This window comes from Eschrichtius robustus, chromosome 5 (assembly GCF_028021215.1).
Source record: "Eschrichtius robustus isolate mEscRob2 chromosome 5, mEscRob2.pri, whole genome shotgun sequence".
In the NCBI taxonomy this organism is placed as follows: Eukaryota; Metazoa; Chordata; class Mammalia; order Artiodactyla; family Eschrichtiidae; genus Eschrichtius; species Eschrichtius robustus.
This window is the reverse complement of record NC_090828.1, coordinates 59,560,876-59,580,198: the sequence shown is the minus strand read 5'-3', so window position 1 is coordinate 59,580,198 and position 19,323 is coordinate 59,560,876. Positions and strand designations below refer to the sequence as shown.

General features: G+C 33.3%; 1 protein-coding gene and 1 non-coding gene across 2 annotated transcripts in view; one reads left to right on the top strand and one right to left on the bottom strand.

Annotated features, from left to right (window-relative positions):
- Positions 1-7,759: 7,759 nt before the first annotated feature.
- The window catches only part of SP3 (Sp3 transcription factor), a 60,947-nt gene continuing 49,383 nt past the window's right edge, over positions 7,760-19,323 (bottom strand). The window contains exons 5-7 of the mRNA XM_068544903.1: positions 17,290-17,482; positions 11,701-11,897; positions 7,760-9,276 (exon numbers count right to left, since the gene is read on the bottom strand). Coding sequence (XP_068401004.1) covers positions 8,960-9,276; positions 11,701-11,897; positions 17,290-17,482 — 707 coding nt within the window. The 3' untranslated portion in view covers positions 7,760-8,959. The remainder of the gene's footprint in view (positions 9,277-11,700; positions 11,898-17,289; positions 17,483-19,323) is intronic.
- On the top strand, positions 18,293-18,399 carry LOC137765572 (U6 spliceosomal RNA). Its single transcript, XR_011074218.1, has one exon. It is a non-coding gene; the product is annotated as a U6 spliceosomal RNA (small nuclear RNA).

Here is a 19,323-nt window from a genome sequence, read left to right as displayed (position 1 = left end):
TGTAAAGCAATTATACTCCAATTAAAAAAAAAAAAAGTGAAACCCATGGTATTGATTGTATGGTCTCAGCACAGGAAAGGCAGAAAGAAATCAAGGAATAGACCCAGATGTAAATGGAAACTTGATAAATGAGAGGTAGCATTACAATTAGTGGGGAAAAGTTGGGCCATTCAATAAGCTGTGCTGAGACAACTGGTAATCCACATGGAAAGTATTAGGAACTTCACACCATAAACAAAAATCATTTCAAAGTGGATTAATAAGCCAAACTGAAAGACAAAATAAGAAAATTTTTAGAGAAAAATACTTTTATGACAGCAGAGAATTTGAGACAGAAAAGCTACAACACATAGATTCAATAAAACTTTTGTAGAACACTACCACACATACAAAACACCATAAACAAAGTTAAAAGATAAGCCAGACTAGGAAAAGATATTATCTGCCCATATATATCTAAAATAATATGTATCTGGAATATTATTATTATTAAGAATGCTTAAAAATCAATGCAAAATAAAAATAACCATAAAAGCAAATGGGCAAAGAATTCAAATAGATAATTCCTTTCAGAGGAAACATGGGTTACAAACGTAACAAAAATATGCTCGACCTCACCAGAATACAGAGAAATCAGAATCAAAATCATGAATTATTTCATATCATTCATGTAGGGATGGAGATTATATATATATATATATATAATGTATATATAAAATATATTTTATATAATATATATAAAATATATATTTAAGTGGCAACACTGGGGTCTCTGCAAGAAAGGATTTCCCCAGTTTGAAGTGGGCTTCTGCAGCTGATGGGCTGATCTATGACTACTTGAGTTGGAATATGGGTGGAGATGGAGGGGGAAGAATTGGAGAAAACAGGGCAAGAGGCCACAGCGCAGGAGACTATACTCCCAGCCCCTGGGAGAAGTGAACATCATGGAAAACAGCTAGCTAGGCCTGAGCCTTCTTTCCAATATTCAATCCAAGAGGGTTGTATACTGTGTGAAGAGACAGTATATTTTCTTATATAACTCTTGAATGAGAGTTAAATGGTGGAACCAGTAAGAAAAACATGCATTGTTTCTGCTATAGTTAACATTATGTTTGGTTATGCCTACTGGTATCAATATCTTTATATACACATGGCCTTGTTTTTCTGATTCCTTTTTAACTTTTTACACCTGCTTGTTTTTCTCCTAGATGGATTTTAAAGCACTTTGTCAGACTCCAAAATAAAATTGCATTGTTTTTTTCATTGGAAAGAAATATCTGCCAAGTCCAAGGATTTGGGGAGAGTGTGGGAAAATGTGAACTCCTATGTACTGTTACTAGGAGTGGAATTTGACACATACACCGTGGAGATCAATTTGGCAATATCTGGTAAATTTGAAGATAAAAATATCTTATTGACCAGTGACTGAAGTTCTAGATACATACCTCAGAGAAACACTCACACACATGCACAAGGAAACATGTCAAGTATTTCATTGCAGCATTGTTTATAATAGACAAAAATTGGAAATAACTGAAATGTGCATCAACAAGAAAATGGATAAACTGTGATATACTCAAAGAACTACAGCATTTAAAATGAAGTTTAGAGGAACATGTGTTAACATGGATACATCTCAAAAACATGAGTGCAAAAACAAGTGCCCAAAGATTATGTACAGTATGATACCATTTATATAAAGTTTCAAAAACATGAAAACAACCCTATATATGCACACATATAGTAAGCATTTAAAACCATTCATGGTGTCATTCTGATAAACATCAAATCCAGACCAGCAGTTACCCCTGTGGGTGAAAGGAGAGAAATGGAATGAGACAGGACTATACAGATTTCAACTATAGCTATAATCGTGTTCTTTAAAAGAAACAAGCAAATATGTGTAAAATGATTAAGACTGTAAAAGCTGGACGGTGGATACACAGGTATTTGTTATATTGTTTTCTATATACTTGAAATACTATATTTTTTCTATATACTTGAAATACTTCATCAAAAAGGCACAATACAAATACTAGCAATTTTGTTAATGTCTGCTGACAGAAAACTAGGTGGATCTAAGTGAATGAACACATTAATACAAGATGGGGAAAATTATTTCCAAGTGTAGGAAGATTATTGATTTCTCTAAGGCTAACATTTACTAATACTTAACCATGTGCCAGGCACTGCGGGAAGTGGTTTACATGCACTAACTTATTTCATCTCCTCCATCACCCTTATGAAGATGATGCTACTATTACCCCCATCTTACATTTTTAAAAACTGAGGCCCAGGGTGGAAAGGTAGAATCCATGGTCACACAGCTAGTAAGCAGCAGAGCCAGGACATAAACCCACGTGTGCCCAAGTCCAAAATCTATGCACTATGTTATACTGTGAAAGTTTTCACCTTTACTAAATGATTCAAGATGAAAAAGCCACACAAAGTTACCAACAGTAAAAATGGGAAAGATGCAATTAACTAAGAATTTTTAAAGGATCTGGATGGGAGGAAGCTAAGTAATTGGGTACACACAATTAAAAGTGAACCAAACTGCACCTGAGTCTGAAGACATCATGAAAATATAAAGACCATGTGGTGGGAGATACTAACCATAAAGCTAATGCTGGCAAAAAGTCAGTGCTCCGTAAGACCACAAACACAGACACAAACATAGACACAGCCCTCTGATAAGTATCCTCAGACTGTAGATGGACTTCTAGGCCTTTTTATCAGTTCTCCTGGGCACATCTTATTGGCCCTTCAAAGCTCACCCTTTCTGACTCATTCAGGCTCTACGCTGAGTTTTCCCTCATCTAAACCTAACTGATCTGGCACTAACCATGACTTTTCGTTGGTATTTTCTACAGCACCAAGTCATCAACCGTTTCAACCAGTGTATTTTATTCAAGAAGGAATTGTATCTCAAGATGTTTTAGTTGGCACTGTTTGGTAGCAAGTAACAGCCTCTCAAACTTAAGAAAAACCTGAAGATAGAAGTGGGGGAGTCTCTGGAAGGTTTTGAGGGTATCTCACGGAATCCAGGAACAGGAAATGCACAGGCACAAAACATTGGAACAACAACCAAAGTTATCAGGAATCAAGGCTGCCGTTCTCTTCATCTTTTTCTTCAGGGATTGTATGGTCTCTCATCTTTGATTTATTCTTTCTGCTTCACACGCAGGTTCCAAATGCAACTTCCCAAGACATCATTTTCCGACTCCGAACTCCTGGGAGAAATCATCTAATTGGCTCAAATTTGACCAGATGTCCGCTCCTTGTCCAATCATCTAAACAGCTCGCCCCTGAAGGTGGCAGGAAGTAATATTCAGAAAATGGGACATAAGTTGGGCAGGTATCCTAAAAGTTATCTACCCTAACATTTCTTATTTCACTGTTGCCTATTAATTGGAGGCTTAGACTTTTTTTGGAGAAATAAGCTGCATTTCTTTGATGACCTCTTCCAATTTTAAGGTTGGGACCACTAAACTGTAAATGTTACCTTTCAATCAAAATGAACCTAAAGATTCTTTGGCTGGTTCCTAGAAATGTTAAACTAGAATTTTCTATCAGGGTGTAATTTCTGTGTTTCCTTCTTTTCTTCTTATTCCATCCTTTCTGATGAGGCAGTCACTTCAGACACATTGTCCACTACCAATTTAGATTCTATAGCCCTCTTTTCAGATTTCTGCTTTGAAAACTCCCCCTCATTCTGAAGTTGAAAATCAATGCATGAACCGTATTTAAACAATGGACACCCTAAAACACTGGTCCCTTCACTACGGAAAAGTGAAATCTCCAGAGTTAATAATCGTGTGGGGGATAGGAGGAAGATATCATTTATTGAGTCCCTACTGTAAGCCAGGAACTATGCTAAATGCTTACATTTTAATCCTCGCAACAATCCTATGAGGGATAGTATCGTTAGTTATCCCCTTTTTATGGATGATGAAAATTAGGTTTTAAGAAGATAAGAAACCTACCCAATATCACACCATATAGTATGTAGCTTAATATGGACTTAGGAGAGAAGCAAGGCTGTTAAAAAGCTGGGGGGGTAGGGAGAGGAAGGCTAAAGGCAATAGACTCCTTTTTCAGCACATCACGTATCTTAAATATATAATTTAAAAAACCGATATAAATCATGTCACGTGACAGCAAATCATGCAGCTTTTTCTAAATTTCAACTCCAACTTTGATATGCATTTTCGAAGGAAATAATAGTTATCTCTGAGTAGCTCAGAGGTTTTTTAAATTCCTTCATACTCTTATTTTCTCAATATTTATCAATATAAGTATCACTTATATAATCATAAATTTTTCCAACAATTTTCTTAATCCTGACTGAGCCACACATCTGCCCATCTTTCTTCTCTTCACCACTTAATTTAGAATATCCTATGCTTCCTGTCTCCATAGCCTCTTCCCTGTGTCCTCAGTTTTTGACCCATCGACTGCTAACGAAGATCAGTTGGCAACTCCTTATTGCCAAAATCTTTTCTCTTTTCATCTAACTTGACCTCTCTACTGCATTTGATGTTCATCACCATCTTGACACTCAGTTTCTATGTCAGCCTCCTTGAGGACTCCTTTCTCCACCAGTTCCTTTAATGTGGCTATTTTCCAAGGTTCAGGCCTTTGCTCAAATGAATCCCCATGTAGTGTTTGAACAGTTTTAACATTAGACTACAATGAATTAAATGTGCATTTTCTAAGACCTATGATCCCAGAAAGATTAGGAACCACTGGTAAAGATTAAAACCTGATCTCCTTTTCAATTTGACAGCCCCTCCTCCAAAACGTCCCCACTCCATCTCTCACAATTTCCCCTATCATCCATAGCAAAATCGTACTGTTCCTTTGCTAGAGCCATTTCTTCTGCCTGAATTTCCCAACTTCTCCATGCAGAATTCTCCCTCTTTTACGTTTCTAGAGCGCTTTTTATCTGCCACTAGCATGTATTTACAATGTATTTGATTATAATACAAATCTGCCTGAACAAGGGGCCAAGTCAGTATTATCTTTGTGTCTCCAACACTAAATAAAAAACATGATTTCACTAAAGTATCAAATCTTGTTCCCAAGATATCGACCAATTGTGTTCTGTGCTGATTATCAGACTACAAAAGACTTACTGCTCACTCATGGCAAAAAGTTTTAAAACTACTATTTAGTAAAACAAATTGTTCTTACACTGAAAACTATTCTTGTCTACTTAACATAATTAAAACTGAAAACCAAATTGTCTACTAGTAGGGGAGCATGACCAACAATATTTAAAAACCAAATGTTACTAGTAATAACCCCACATTTCAAACAATATTGACTACAATATAAATTTTAATAAAACAAAACCTTTGGAATCATGAGTAAGTCAGTAATAGGATCCTTACTACAATTAAGATACTAAAGGAATGCTTGCTCTATTGAGAGTGATTCTAACCCAGGAGTGTTTATCAGAGCCACTTGAGGAGCTGTTAAAAATACATACAGTTGACCTCTGAACATGGGGGTTAATCCACATATAACTTATGGCCCTCACCATGCCTGATTCAGCCACAGCTGTGAACTCAACCAACCAGACTGTACAGCACTGCAGTATTTACCCCTGAAAAACAGCCGCGTTTAAGCAGACACCCCACAGTTCAAACCCACCGCCGTTCACGGGTCACGTGTGTGTACTCTCCATCTCCAGAAATGTAGACTTAGGTCAAGAACGAAGCTAGGCCTGGGGACATTTTTAAATGGCCCCAGCATTTTCTGATGAACAACACTGGCTAAGAACTATTTTCTATGAAATATGTTTGACATGCCTTCAAATTACATGTACATGTATTTTTACTATTTAAGCATTTTCACTATTCTGAAATAACTTAAGCATCTTCATTATTTTGCCCAAAGTTACTTACAGGGCACCTGACCTTTTGCAATAGGTGTATGTCTTTAAAACTTTATTAAAGTAATTTAATAATTACTTTTAATTTAATAAAGTAATTTAATTACTTTTCAAAGGCATTAAGTCTCAATCAACAGAAAATAAAATTTTCTTAAGGATTATTTTCTTTAAATTGAGGTATATAGACACCTAGTCCACTAGAAGAGCATGTTCTGATAAACAGGAATTATTTGTATGTAAATATACTGAATATGCACTAACTCTAGCCTTTACAAAAATAAAGCAATTGCCAAGAACACCTTATTGAAGAATATACTTACACTAAGAAATATTATACCCATACACAACACTAATAGATTTTATAACTAGAAAAAAATTACTTCAGGGTAATTCTTCAAATATTAAGTTTCCAGAGTATATTGAACATTTTTTCAATAAAAATCAAGAAGTATTTAAAATCACCTTGGTTGAGGTTGAACACTAACTTTCATTTCTTCGTTAGGTAAAGATCCAAAATTCACAGGTATATTCCAGGTGGGCACTCAAAAAAATCTAAAAACTTATTTAAATAATATTTAAGACTACTTACTTTCTTCATTGCATTCATGTTCAAAGAACTGATAAAATTTGCTTGGAAACTCATGGATCAAAAACGCTCTATAAGCTTACTATAAATTTTCAATATTAAAAACAGCTCTACTATCGCACTCTAAAAAGTTTTTTAATCTCCTGACTTAATAGGTGTTTTTGCTCAAGTGAGCAACCTCCTCACATAATCCTCTTCACACAACCTAAATAATTTTTTAAATTCCAGAAATTATTTACAAGAGTTTGAAGATTCAAATTCTAACCATGTAACTTCAAAATAAATGTACATTCATTAATTTCTATGATTCCAAGTAATACTTCCTATTTCACGTCACAAGCTTAAGTCTCACATGAGAAAAACTTTGTGTTTATATGTGTATCTAGCGTTGTCCTATGCGTTCAAAGATATTACTGACAGTATCAGATTGGGCCTGGAAAACAGACAATGGAAATCTTTAACCCCACTGTATACACGTAGAAAGTAACTGGATTTTTTATTTTAAAATATCTAAAATAGTCATATTAATATCCTGTTAGTTTTTCCTTCCCTCTTACCCTGCCTTTACGATTAGACATATATAAATTCAAAAACATAACCCTTTCAAATAACTCTTGCCATGGTTACCAAAGCTTGTCTTATGCTATCATTTTCAAGAATCTTCATGTAAACTCAAGTTTTTGATAAATCAAAATATCCTGCATTGCTTTAACAGGAAACAAACAAAGGAAAAACAAGGTTTGCAAAATGGATTGATAAAATTCTAATGGATCAATGTGGGCTAAAAGATTTTTTTCAAAAGTTCTATTTAATAAGTTCATTTTTAGGCCAAAAAAAAACAGTAATCTGCTAGAGCCTCTACTCTTCCCTTTTTAAGTAAATAAATATACCTGTTTACAATAATCTCAGCATCTGAAATCAAGAATCTGTAAATAAAATGCTAAGAAAAATAAACCACACTGATTTTCTTACCCCATACCACTGCAATTATTTTAAATGCATAGGAATACAACAAACTCAAAAGAAAAAAAAATAGTGTTTTATTAACTACCACACTGTTATAATACACTTTAAACGTACAATAAGGTAGCCTTTAAATTTGAGGTGGTCTTAAGAATAACAAATGAACAGAATCCCAAATTTTTGAAATAAGTGAACTGCTGCAGTTATAGGTATACATTTTGGAAAATTGTATAGCTCTTACAAGACCAGCAATGAAACTTTTATTTTGTACATTTTTTAATAATTGAAAATATAAACAATAATTAAAAAATAAAAAGAAAATACAGCATAATAAAAAACATACATTTCTCAATTAAATGTACTGGATACATATAAATTTTAAGGGAAAAAGCAAAAAAGGAAAATGGTTGATATTTAAGTGCAGACTGACTACCTAGACCAAAAATAAAACAAACAAAAAAAAACACTTAAAAAAATATCATAAAACCTCTAGTTCTCTATGACTAATATCCATATGGTTGGAGTATCGTCACTATGGAAGTGATTTTGTTATGTTTGCATATGTTATACTTTACTGGTAATTTACATGATGGCTTTTAAGGCCCTGGCAGACATGTGGTTTTTGGAAACAAAACTGGATTCAAAAAAAAAAAAAAAAAAAAAAATCACTGCTAAGACGCAATAACACCTTATTTTTTTGGTCCTCCAATACTCAAGAAAAGGGATAATTCACTATAACATTTTCTTACCACCCAAATGCCTCAACCTATACATTTTAAACTTTTTTAAACATTGGTTATATTGCCCAACTTCATTATTGAAAGAATATTAACAAGACATTATTTTGGCAAATTAAATCTTAAACATGGCTTTTCAACAGGATTTAAAAGGTGACTATCCCTAGAGTTCCATGTTAAAATGTAGTTTTCAAAATCTTACAAGAGTAATGCTTAAAATATTGTACATAGTTAACCTAATTAAAATAATTAGCTTCAAAATGACAAATTGATAAGCTAAGTAAAGCCTACACTATGTAACATTTGCTTGGAAACTTGATTTGTCAGTTATGCATAATAAAAATTCCAGTCATCAAGAAAATTACAAAAATTTTTTTTATCATAACATGATTTCTTTCACCCACCAACTTTTTTTTTTATCTTACAATAGATAAATACCAACATGTTCTCATTTTTACACTAAACCACACAGGATTGATGCATTTGGTTAGACTACCATTCGCATTGTTAAATTCAATTTTCTCTTTATATAACTTGGTAAAATTTCATTTCTTCTAGATTCCAAAAGTACCTACAAAACCCATGCAATTTTACCATTTTTAATATACTATGGAATATCATACAAAGTAAGGCATTTCAGTGTCATGTATAACCAAGTTACTGTCAATCCAAAAATTTTTGCACATCAATAAAAAGATATCTAAGAACTTAGGAACAATGTTCTTCTCACTACTGTATAAAAATAACCACAATGAATAAGTATTTGTGTAATATTTACTCCATTGTCTCATTTCCAGAAACTGTGACAAGCTGTAAAGGTATTTCAGTGTTGGTAAGGATATCTTGATTGCTGGTGGTGGAAGTATTAACAGTTCCTATCCCTGAAACAGAACCTTGTTGAATATTTGCAAGGATAAGTGTTGTTCCTCCTGCAGTAATCAAAGTATCATCTCGTGCAGCTTCCACAGATGCCAGCACTGTACTGCTAGAATGAATACCTTTTTTATTCTGATGTGTTTTAATATGTTTGGCAAGGTGATCACTTCTCATAAAGCGTTTTGAACATTCTGGACAAACAAATTTCTTCTCACCTGTTGAAGAAATTAAGTTACTTAGTCTTTTAAACTTAACATTAATGGACTCATCATTCCCTGAGAAAGAAAATAAGCCAACACTGACAGTTAGGGACAGGGAGCAGAGTTCAATTAGAACTATATTAGTTTCATGAGCTGTCCCTGCAAGATTTCTCTCATAGAATATTTTCCCTCAAAATAAATCTGTCACCTTTATTTCTGGATGAAAAGCAATCTTCAAACTTATTAAATTATACACTGATATTCAGATAAGAATTTAATACCTCAACTATGCTAATAGTTTTGAAACATCTGTTACAAGATACCAGCTTAAAAATGACTATCTGTAGCATACTTCTCTAAAGAAAAATACACTGTTTTAAGCTATATTTAAAGTATTATTAACATGTCAGATCCCTGATACTCAACTCTTAAATGTGAATTCAAGTAACTACACAGAGTACTTCTAGATTAAAGCCAAGACACAAGCTTGAAGTCTAATAAAGACTGAGTAGTCCCAAGAATAATGGAGATGGCCAGCTGACCTGATTTCAGCTGGAATAATCAAGAGCAAGCCTAATACATCATGACGTTAAAAGTTAATAAGACTCCATGATGCCTAAATTTATTTCCCGGCATAAATAAAATACTTTTTTTAAACACAAAAGACAGACAGAACTTCTATTATTTTGAAGACCTACTATGTAAGACAATTAGTAGAAGATAAGGCAACAGGCCAACCTACAAGGAATCTAGGGAGAACTCAATCAATCAACAAATCCAATATTTTCTTAATTTATTTTCTTCAAAATGTCTTTCTTACCTATCTCTTGTTCCAGTACCTCTCCTCTCAGTAGGTCCTCATCAGACCTCATGCCTGAACTATGTTACAATGGCACGCTAGTCTCTCCCTTTTCAATCCAACAAATCAATGCCAGACAAATCTTCCTTAAATACCAAATTTTATTACAGTACAAAACTTCATCACTGTACTAAGTGGTACGGGAATGCAAGAGTAACCTGCAGATAACTAAACAGTTTAGACTCTCCATTACCTAACTTCCAATGACTTCTATAATGTGGTTCAATCCTACGTAACAGAAATGTGTTAAATAAAATCTCATCTTCACTCGTGACAAATGATCTCTCACTTCTTCTATTCATATAATATTCTATTCTTCTGGGAAGGTATATTTCCCAAAGCTTCTCTTGGAACATTAGTCCTGAGACATACTCCATGGCAAAATGGCACAATGAGAGGTTGCCACTACCTCCCCTGACTTGGAGAAGTACAGTGCTCATTAACATTCTATTAAAGGTCCTAAGAGGCATTCCTTGAAGGTACTTGTATAGTAACCCTCTTTAACACAGTTGTTTCCTACGCTTATTTGATCATAGACCTTTTTTCCCTTTTACATTATTTCTTTTTATATCCTGCTGATCAAATTCCACTGAGGAAAATTCTATTATAGGGCCATCTTAAGGTCTACCCCAGCCCAATGCTCAAAAATACCTTACTATCCCGGCAATAATGATCTCTGCCTCCAAGCACACTTTATCTACTTTCTTATATTGTCTGTTGCAGTTTCAAACAGGTTAATAAGCTCATCTGTCTACCTACCTGATGAGACAAAAATTAAAACAAGTAGAGCATGTAACATAATACTACATACTTCATGGGTTATTTTATATATTTAGATCTAAGAGACTTCAAAATCCATATTGTCCACCATTTCACCATAGTTCTTTCTTCTAAGCTCTCTAAACTTTGTAAATGCATTATATATTTTTCAATTCTTCAGTATTGAGCATAGACTGATGAACACCTTGATCATCACATGGCAGTAGAAGAAAACTATCTGTATATGTTATATTAAGTTAGAATTCAATTTGGGTCATTCCTAGGTCCATTTCATGTAACAACCGTATGACACTATGTGTTAAAACAATTAAATGAAAGAGACTTCACATCAACACTGCCTTGGTTATTCCTCAGTGAAATATCTTTTGCTTACCTCACACATATTAAAACAAGAGAAAGGGTGAAATGCCTGAATTTATCAGAGGAAAAGGAATTATTCTTTATTACAGTGTTAAGGAGGAGGAAGAAGATAATGATCAAGAGTAAAAGCACACAACTAATTTAAAACATTAACGTAATTAACAATGATAAGATAAATGTGGCTTAAGACACTGAATAATATGAAAACAAAAGCTAACCAAAGTTTGCATAAAATAAAACATTATTTTGTAAGATAAGCCATACTGGCTTGTTTGGAATTAGTGTTTTGACATTGGTGTTACTGAAGATAGAAATTTGATGTAATTGGTCTTATTTTAAAAGATTCAGTTCAGTAAGGTATGCTTAAAAAAAAAAAAAAATTCAAGGTAGTATGTAGCCTTACAATTAACTTTTGTCTGTTAAAAGTAAATATTAGTAACCTGTATGTGTTCTTCTGTGCCTCTGTAATTCATCACTTCGAGTAAATCTTTTACCACAGAACATCCAGTTACAAATAAAAGGGCGCTCCCCAGAATGCCAACGCAGATGAGCTCTCAGATGTGAGGTCTTCCCATAGACTTTACCACATCCTGGTATATGACAAATGTGTTGCTTCTTTTTCCCAAGATTGGTACCTCTAAAAAACACACACAGAATAATATATACTTATATGAAAATATTCAAATGGACATTATCACTCATATCATACTCCCCATGTTGAATTTCAAATAGAAGACATTATCACCGTGAGGTCAATCAGAAACCAAGACCATTTAAAATTAATTTAAAGAAAAATTAGTAAGTTTTACATATTCATTTTACTCCACAACTAATGTGAGTGTTGTCCAAATGTAAATATGCTCAAGAAATATATAATTTAAAAGAACATTTTATACATAAAGAATATATAGTAAAGTTATTTATTATTCGGTCAGAACCATTCCCAAATTCTATGCATAGGCCCAATCCAATTAAATTAGTTGTACCGGAAACTAAATGGTCTATTCAGAGTCATGATGTCAGCTAATTTAAAAGCTAATAAACCAACAATAAATGCATAACTAATCATAGGTACAATTAAGGCACCTTAAGAAGACTTTAAATTAAGATGATATAAGCATTATTTATTCCCATATTTGTATGGCCGCATCCTGAATATACACTGACTTGGAGAAAATCAGAGAAAAAAATCTAGACAAAGCTGTTGTCTTAGATCCCTAGAACTACATGAAATAAATTAAAATTATCTTCACAGTTAAAATTCCCTTATTAACCATGCAAAGATACCCAAAATTATAAATCAGAGAGATAATAAAATGCAGTGTCTCCACATTGCAAAATTTGACATCTGTTACATTTCAGTATTTGATACCAAGAACAGGGTTTAGAAGATATGTGCTTATTAGATGGGTGAACACAGGTATCTTAGCCTAAGCAAGAAGAAAACTTTTTTGATTCCAGAACTGATATTCAAATCATATTAAACACTATAGAAAATGTTTACTCAACCTCAAAAAAAAAAAAAAAGGCTAGTTACTGAATAAAAACAAATGAGTTTATAAAAAAACATGACACTTTAGACTCATCAACTGTCAAAATCATATTATATAAACTTTGCAGTTTCTCTGAGATTACAAGAAGGTACATTTAAGACCCCCCCAACTTCCCCCTCCTCCCACAATCTCACAGTCTAGATATAGCCTGTTAAACCTTCCATAAGCCTGCGAATCCTCCTGTATATAATATACCTATTGTTTTTCAAATTTTACTGGAAAAATGCATATTTCCCCACATTTATATTTTAATGTACTCACACTCAGTAGCATGTGAAATTGCCATAGGACAAACAGTGCTAAACGGTGCAGTGCTGGCTGTTAGATGCCATAGGTGTTCTGAACAGGGAGACATCAATGTGGGCTCCAGTAGTTAGAGAAGGCTTCGTGGAGGAGGTGGGTAGGATTTAGATAGAAAGGAGGGAAGGCATTCCAGGCAGAGGAATAGCATAAGTAAAGACAAGGAGGAGTCATGCTGTTGTCTCAAGGGCAAGGATGTCATAATCTAACACAATTCTAGTTTCTGCTCCAGTCCACCCCCAATTTCTACAACTCTCTTCAAAGAGCTGAGTTGAGTGAAACAGGTTTTGCTGGCTCACCTGCAATGCCAAAGTCTTAACCAAAGCCAATAACATTTCCATTTAATTTAGCTTCTTAAATTTGTTTTATTCTTAAATGGCCCTAAGAAAAAGAGCAATGTCTGTGGCTATTGGTGTACAAACCGATTTTACATATTGTGTTCACCATAGCAATTTCACAGAGAACCCAATTCAGTTCACTCTACACTCATAACTTGCCTCCCTTCTAATCCTACCACTCAGGTGAATCAATGTGCTTTTATAAATTCAAAAGTGCTATTTTACTAACTTAGCAAAATTTAGCTTTGAGAGCACGAACAAAGCACAAGACTATAACAAATTACAGCAACAAATATGAGTTCCCAAAGAACCAAAAATCCAGGGAAAGATGTTTTCATCAATTGAATTATATAAGGAAACAAGACATACTCGTTGTCTGAAAATGGGACAGGCAACTAAGAAAAAAAAATGGAGACAGGGCACACAAAAATATACAATATAAGGGAAAAAGTCCAATACCGAGGTCCAAGTTTTTATTTAAAAAAAAATTTTTTACTCAAGATAAGATCTAGATATGCCAGATATGGATTTACGGCATGTGATGTGAAGGAAGAGAACTGAAGTGAATTTATCAACAAACTTCAAGTAGTAAAAGATTACCGTAAGTTTTCCTCTTGATTTATATAGTTACACCCCTAATACCTATTGCATGATCTTATTAAAAAACTAACAATTTTAAGTTCATTTTCTTGACTGCTTAAACTTGCTCCCAAAATTTTAATAATGCAAAGACAGAGTGACACAATAAATAAAGCTAAATTCTGAGTAGAGGAATTAAGAAAAGTTAAGTAAATCGAGTCTTTTGCTTGGGACAGGAGAAACGGAACACAAACTGAAAGGCTAACAGGGAAGAAAACAGATTTTGCAAATTAACTTATCATTTTTTAAAAAATGGATTGAGGTTGTCTAAAGCACACAAAACCTATATAACAATAACGTCTTTAGAATTTATTTTACTTTATAAAATTGTCTCTTCCACTAGAGTATAAAGTTTCTGAAGTCTGGTTCTGCTTAATAAATATTGGCTAAATGCCCAAATGAATACAGTTTTTAAATATTTAATTATATTTTACACCTTGCTCAAAAAGGTAAAAGAATAAAATTTAGTTCTCTAAAGATGCCACTTTATACATACTATTATTTTTTTAAAAGAATACTGTTGCGGAAAGAAAGGCTAATATTCTAAAATGTTTAAAGTGCCACCTACCTCACCTTTGCAGAACAGGATTTACTATATGTTATGCTTCTATTAATTAGATGCAGCAACTGTCAATGATACAATTGTGCCTATCATGAACATGTTAGTTGAATTTTGTTCAAATGAGCTCTAAGAAACAATAGTTTTTTTTCTTAAGAACTTCAATTTTAATTGTTAGAATAAGTTATTAAAAATGAACTCACAAAAGTTCTGGAAAAATATGAGTATTTTTATAATCCTCAGTTTAAGGAAGACTTTTAATAGCATGACAATAATGGATCTCAACTAAAAATTTTCTGCTTAAAAAAAAGTTTGCAAACTTTAAGTGAGAACTTTCTTTACTTGTGTAAATAAATGCATTTTGCAAACCACTGACAAAGTTGAAAGACAATGTAAAACTGGAAAAAAATATGTGCACATATGACAGACAAATTAACAGATTCACAAAAGACAAAGAAATAATTCACAAAAGAAATTCTGAAATGGTAAAATAACACAACAAAAAATGTTCAATCTAATAAAGTAACAAAAATATACTGAATAAGACAATAGTGAGGTATTACTTTTCATCTCTCAGACTTTAAAAGGTTTTTAAAAATTATAAAATCCATTGTTGGCAAGGGTGTGGGAAAACAGATACTCTCATACACCACTGATGGAGTATAAATTGATACAATCTTTCTAGCAGACAATTCCCTTTGATAAAACAATTCCACCACTGCCAACTTATACTGATGAAATAATCAGATGTGCAAAGATATATGTGTAAGAATTAGAATTTCAACAATAAACTCCCAAAAAAGTTGTTAAATTCTTACACATCCATACAATAGAATACTATAGTCATTAAAAATTGATACAAGCTCTATGTACACTTGGAAATATGATCACAAAAATTTTCAAAAGAAAAACAGACACGTAAAACAGTGAGAGTAAAGTCTGGAAGGATATATACAAAAATGTTACAATAGTCATCTTGAAGTAGGGTAGAAGTTTGGTATTCTTTTAAAACTCCTCTATATTTCTGAATTTTTATGAGCATGTATTAATTTAATAAAAATAATTTTAAAAGATTTTCAATTTAAAGAAAAGAATAAGCAAAACACACGCAAGGCCTTGACCCTCAGTTAGATTTGACTTTCATGAACAATTTATCTTGAAAGTTCCCATAAAAATGAGAGTACATTTCAGAAAAGTTGTCTAATCAGAATTCCACACTAACTTAAATTGACCAAAACATTTCAAAGAATAAGTAAAACTTCAAACAAGTGAATAATCACCAGTAGGAAATACAAATGCCTAAGGATCAGATGCAGAAGAAGCAAATTCACCTGGGAGGCAGTACAGTGCAGTGGTTAAGGCCTTGGTGAGAAACTGGGTCCAAATCCCAGCTGTGTATGCTGTAAAGAATCATTCAACCTCTCCATGCCTCACTTATAAGACCATCTAGAACACAGTAGGCTCTCAGTATTAAGAGTTACTAGTCATTACTATCATTGTGAATGGGCTGGCCAATGTACAATTCAACTCAAAGGCAGAGAGGCTCTATTAGATCAAGTTTATTAACTGTATTAACAGGGTTGTTGTTTTTTTTTTTCTGGTCTATTTAAATAGTTCATTTCTGAGAGAGGTATATTAAGGTCTTTCACTATGACTAGAGGATATGGTTATAATGTCTTTAGAGTTCTATCAGTTTTTGCTCTATATATTTCAAAGTTGTGGGGAAAAGGTACCACGGCTATTAAATCTTCTTGGTGAAAACTTCATATTATTAAGAAATATATCCCTATCTATCCATTTGATATTTTCACCTTAATTTTACCATGTCCAAGTTTCCTTTTTGTTAACATTTGCCTAATAAATCTTTTCTATCCCTTTATTTTCAACATTCCTGCACCAATTTGAGATGTTCCTTATAATCAATATAAGGCTGGACTTTATGTCTTTTAAATATGATCTGAGAGTCAATCTCTCAATTATTAAGCTTAATCCATCACATTTAATATAATTACTGATCTGTTTTGAGTTTATTCCTGTCATGTTATTATTTCTTAATGCTTATTTTTAAAAACACTGAATGGAAATATTACAGTTCCACTTTTTTAAAAATTCCATTATTAAGGCTTATTATTCATTTCTGTTGAAAATGGAAAATACTTATGCTTTATTAACAATTTCTGAACTTATTTTATATTACATAACTGCTATTCTCAGGCTAAGAATCAACTTTTTTTAAAAATTTATTTTTATTGGCGTATAGTTGCTTTACAATGTTGTGTTAGTTTCTACTGTACAGAAGAATCAACTTTTAAATCAGTATTTAGGCAAATCCACTGCTGGTTTGCAAACAGACTAATATCCAATATGGGCCTGTTAAATGGCATCTTACTATACTTTTTTTTTTTTTTTAAAGTAAACTAAGTAATTTTAGTTTTTTTTAAAAAGGCATTTAGAACTGAAAATTTGATTTCACATATTTTGTTCTCTAACTTTTTCTGCCACACTCATACAGACAAACACACAAGATGATCATGTAATGAATAATTTCCCTCAGTTAAGTGACATGGCATGCAGCATTTCAAAAATTAGGGTGATGATATTAACAGTCTAAAAAGAAAAGTATGTTTCATGTGTGCATACCTCCCACCACCTTCTTTACAGTTGGGACAGGTGCAAGCTACCCTTCGAAGTCTTTTTCCTTCTTGATGTTGTTGGTCCCCTTCTTCATCTACCACCTGTACTCTTAAGTGTGTTAGATCATTGGTATTCAATGTAGAATCACCACTGAGCTGCCACTCTTCAGGATCAGGTTCTTCTTCCTTGATCCTAATATCTAAAGAAGAAAACAAATACAGATGAGAAGCAGCCCACTGGCCCAAAAAGATAGCATGAGATCTGAGCCTCTCTCTAAGGTAAAATGAATAAATACTATGTAAAAGTAAAAAATCATCTGTTTGTGGAACATAATCATTGCTCCTTGTTGTGGATTATTCTTTTAAAACAATCTATTTTATTCTAAATATCAGAGATTAAGCCAAAGAGAGAATAAAGCCACCATGAGAGCTTGCTTTTTAAAATTCATTAAGAAAGCCAATTTCTTTTGAGCAAGCTGAGTCATAAAACAATCTGAAACTTCAGTTATAATTGTTCAAATAGTCAATAAATCAATGGTCAACTCAGAATAGAACAAATTCTAATGCCTTAAACGTCTTTTTTACAGCCTGTTATCAATTACGCATATTTGTAGGTACTATGGGAATGCAAAATGTAGGTCCTAAGGGAATGAAATTATGCCTATCTGTAGGTACAATGAAATTATTACTCATAAACTTAAGTTTTAAAGTCAATCCTTACTAGAAATCTATAATGGCCACAACCACAATCATTGTGGAAGGAGGTGCATAAGTTATGAGAGAGTTTCTATTTTCAATGAGTTTTATTATAAACCAGACTGGGAAACAAAATGAGCATGCAATGGTGAGGAAGAGTGGATATGGCAGGAAGTTACATCACTCTGTCAGCATAGCCAAACATCTTTCTTTATATCGATAATGATATAACATCATTTCCTATGTGAAACTAAGAGGTTCTTTCAACTCAGAAAACTAATTTAAAAAAAAAAAAAAAAGAAAACAATACATGAGTGCTAGCTTTGGCAGCACATATACTAAAATTGGAAGAATAGAGAGAAAATTAGCATAGCCCCTGTGCAAGGATGACACACAAATTCATGAAGCATTCCATATTTTTACAATTTGTATGGTAACACAAAAGACTCCGAATAGCCAAAACAATCTTGAGAAAGAAAAACGGAGCTGGAGGAATCAGGCTTCCTGACTTCAGACTATACTACAAAGGTACAGTAATCAGGACAGTATGGTACTGGCACAAAAACAGAAATATAGATCAATGGAACAAGATAGAAAGCCCAGAGATAAACCCACACACCTATGGTCAACTCATCTATGACAAAGAAGGCAAGAATATACAATGGAGAAAAGACAGTCTCTTCAATAAGTGGCACTGGGAAAACAGGACAGCTACATGTAAAAGAATGAAATTAGAACACGCCCTAACACCATACACAAAAATAAACTCAAAATGGATTATAGACCTAAATATAAGACCAGACACTATAAAACTCTTAGAGGAAAACACAGGAAAAACACTCTCTGACATAAATCACAGCAAGATCTTCTTTGGCCCATCTCCTAGAGTACTGAAAATAAAAACAGAAATAAACAAATGGGACCTAATGAAACTTAAAAGCTTTTGGACAGCAAAGAAAACCATAATAAACGAGACGAAAAGACACCCCTCAGAATGGGAGAAAATGTTTTGCAAATGAAGCAACTGACAAGGGATTAGTCTCCACAATATACAAACAGCTCATACAGCTCAATATCAAAAAAACAAACAACCCAATCAAAAAATGGGCAGAAAACCTAAATAGACATTTCTCCAAAGACATACAGATGGCCAAGAGGCACAAGAAAAGATGCTCAACATACTAATTATTAGAGAAATGCAGATCAAAACTGGTCAGAATGGCCATCATCAAAAAATCTACAAACAATAAATGCTGGAGAGGGTGTGGAGAAAAGGGAACTCTCTTGCACTGTTTGGTGGGAATGTAAACTGATACAGCACTATGGAGAACAGTATGGAGGTTCC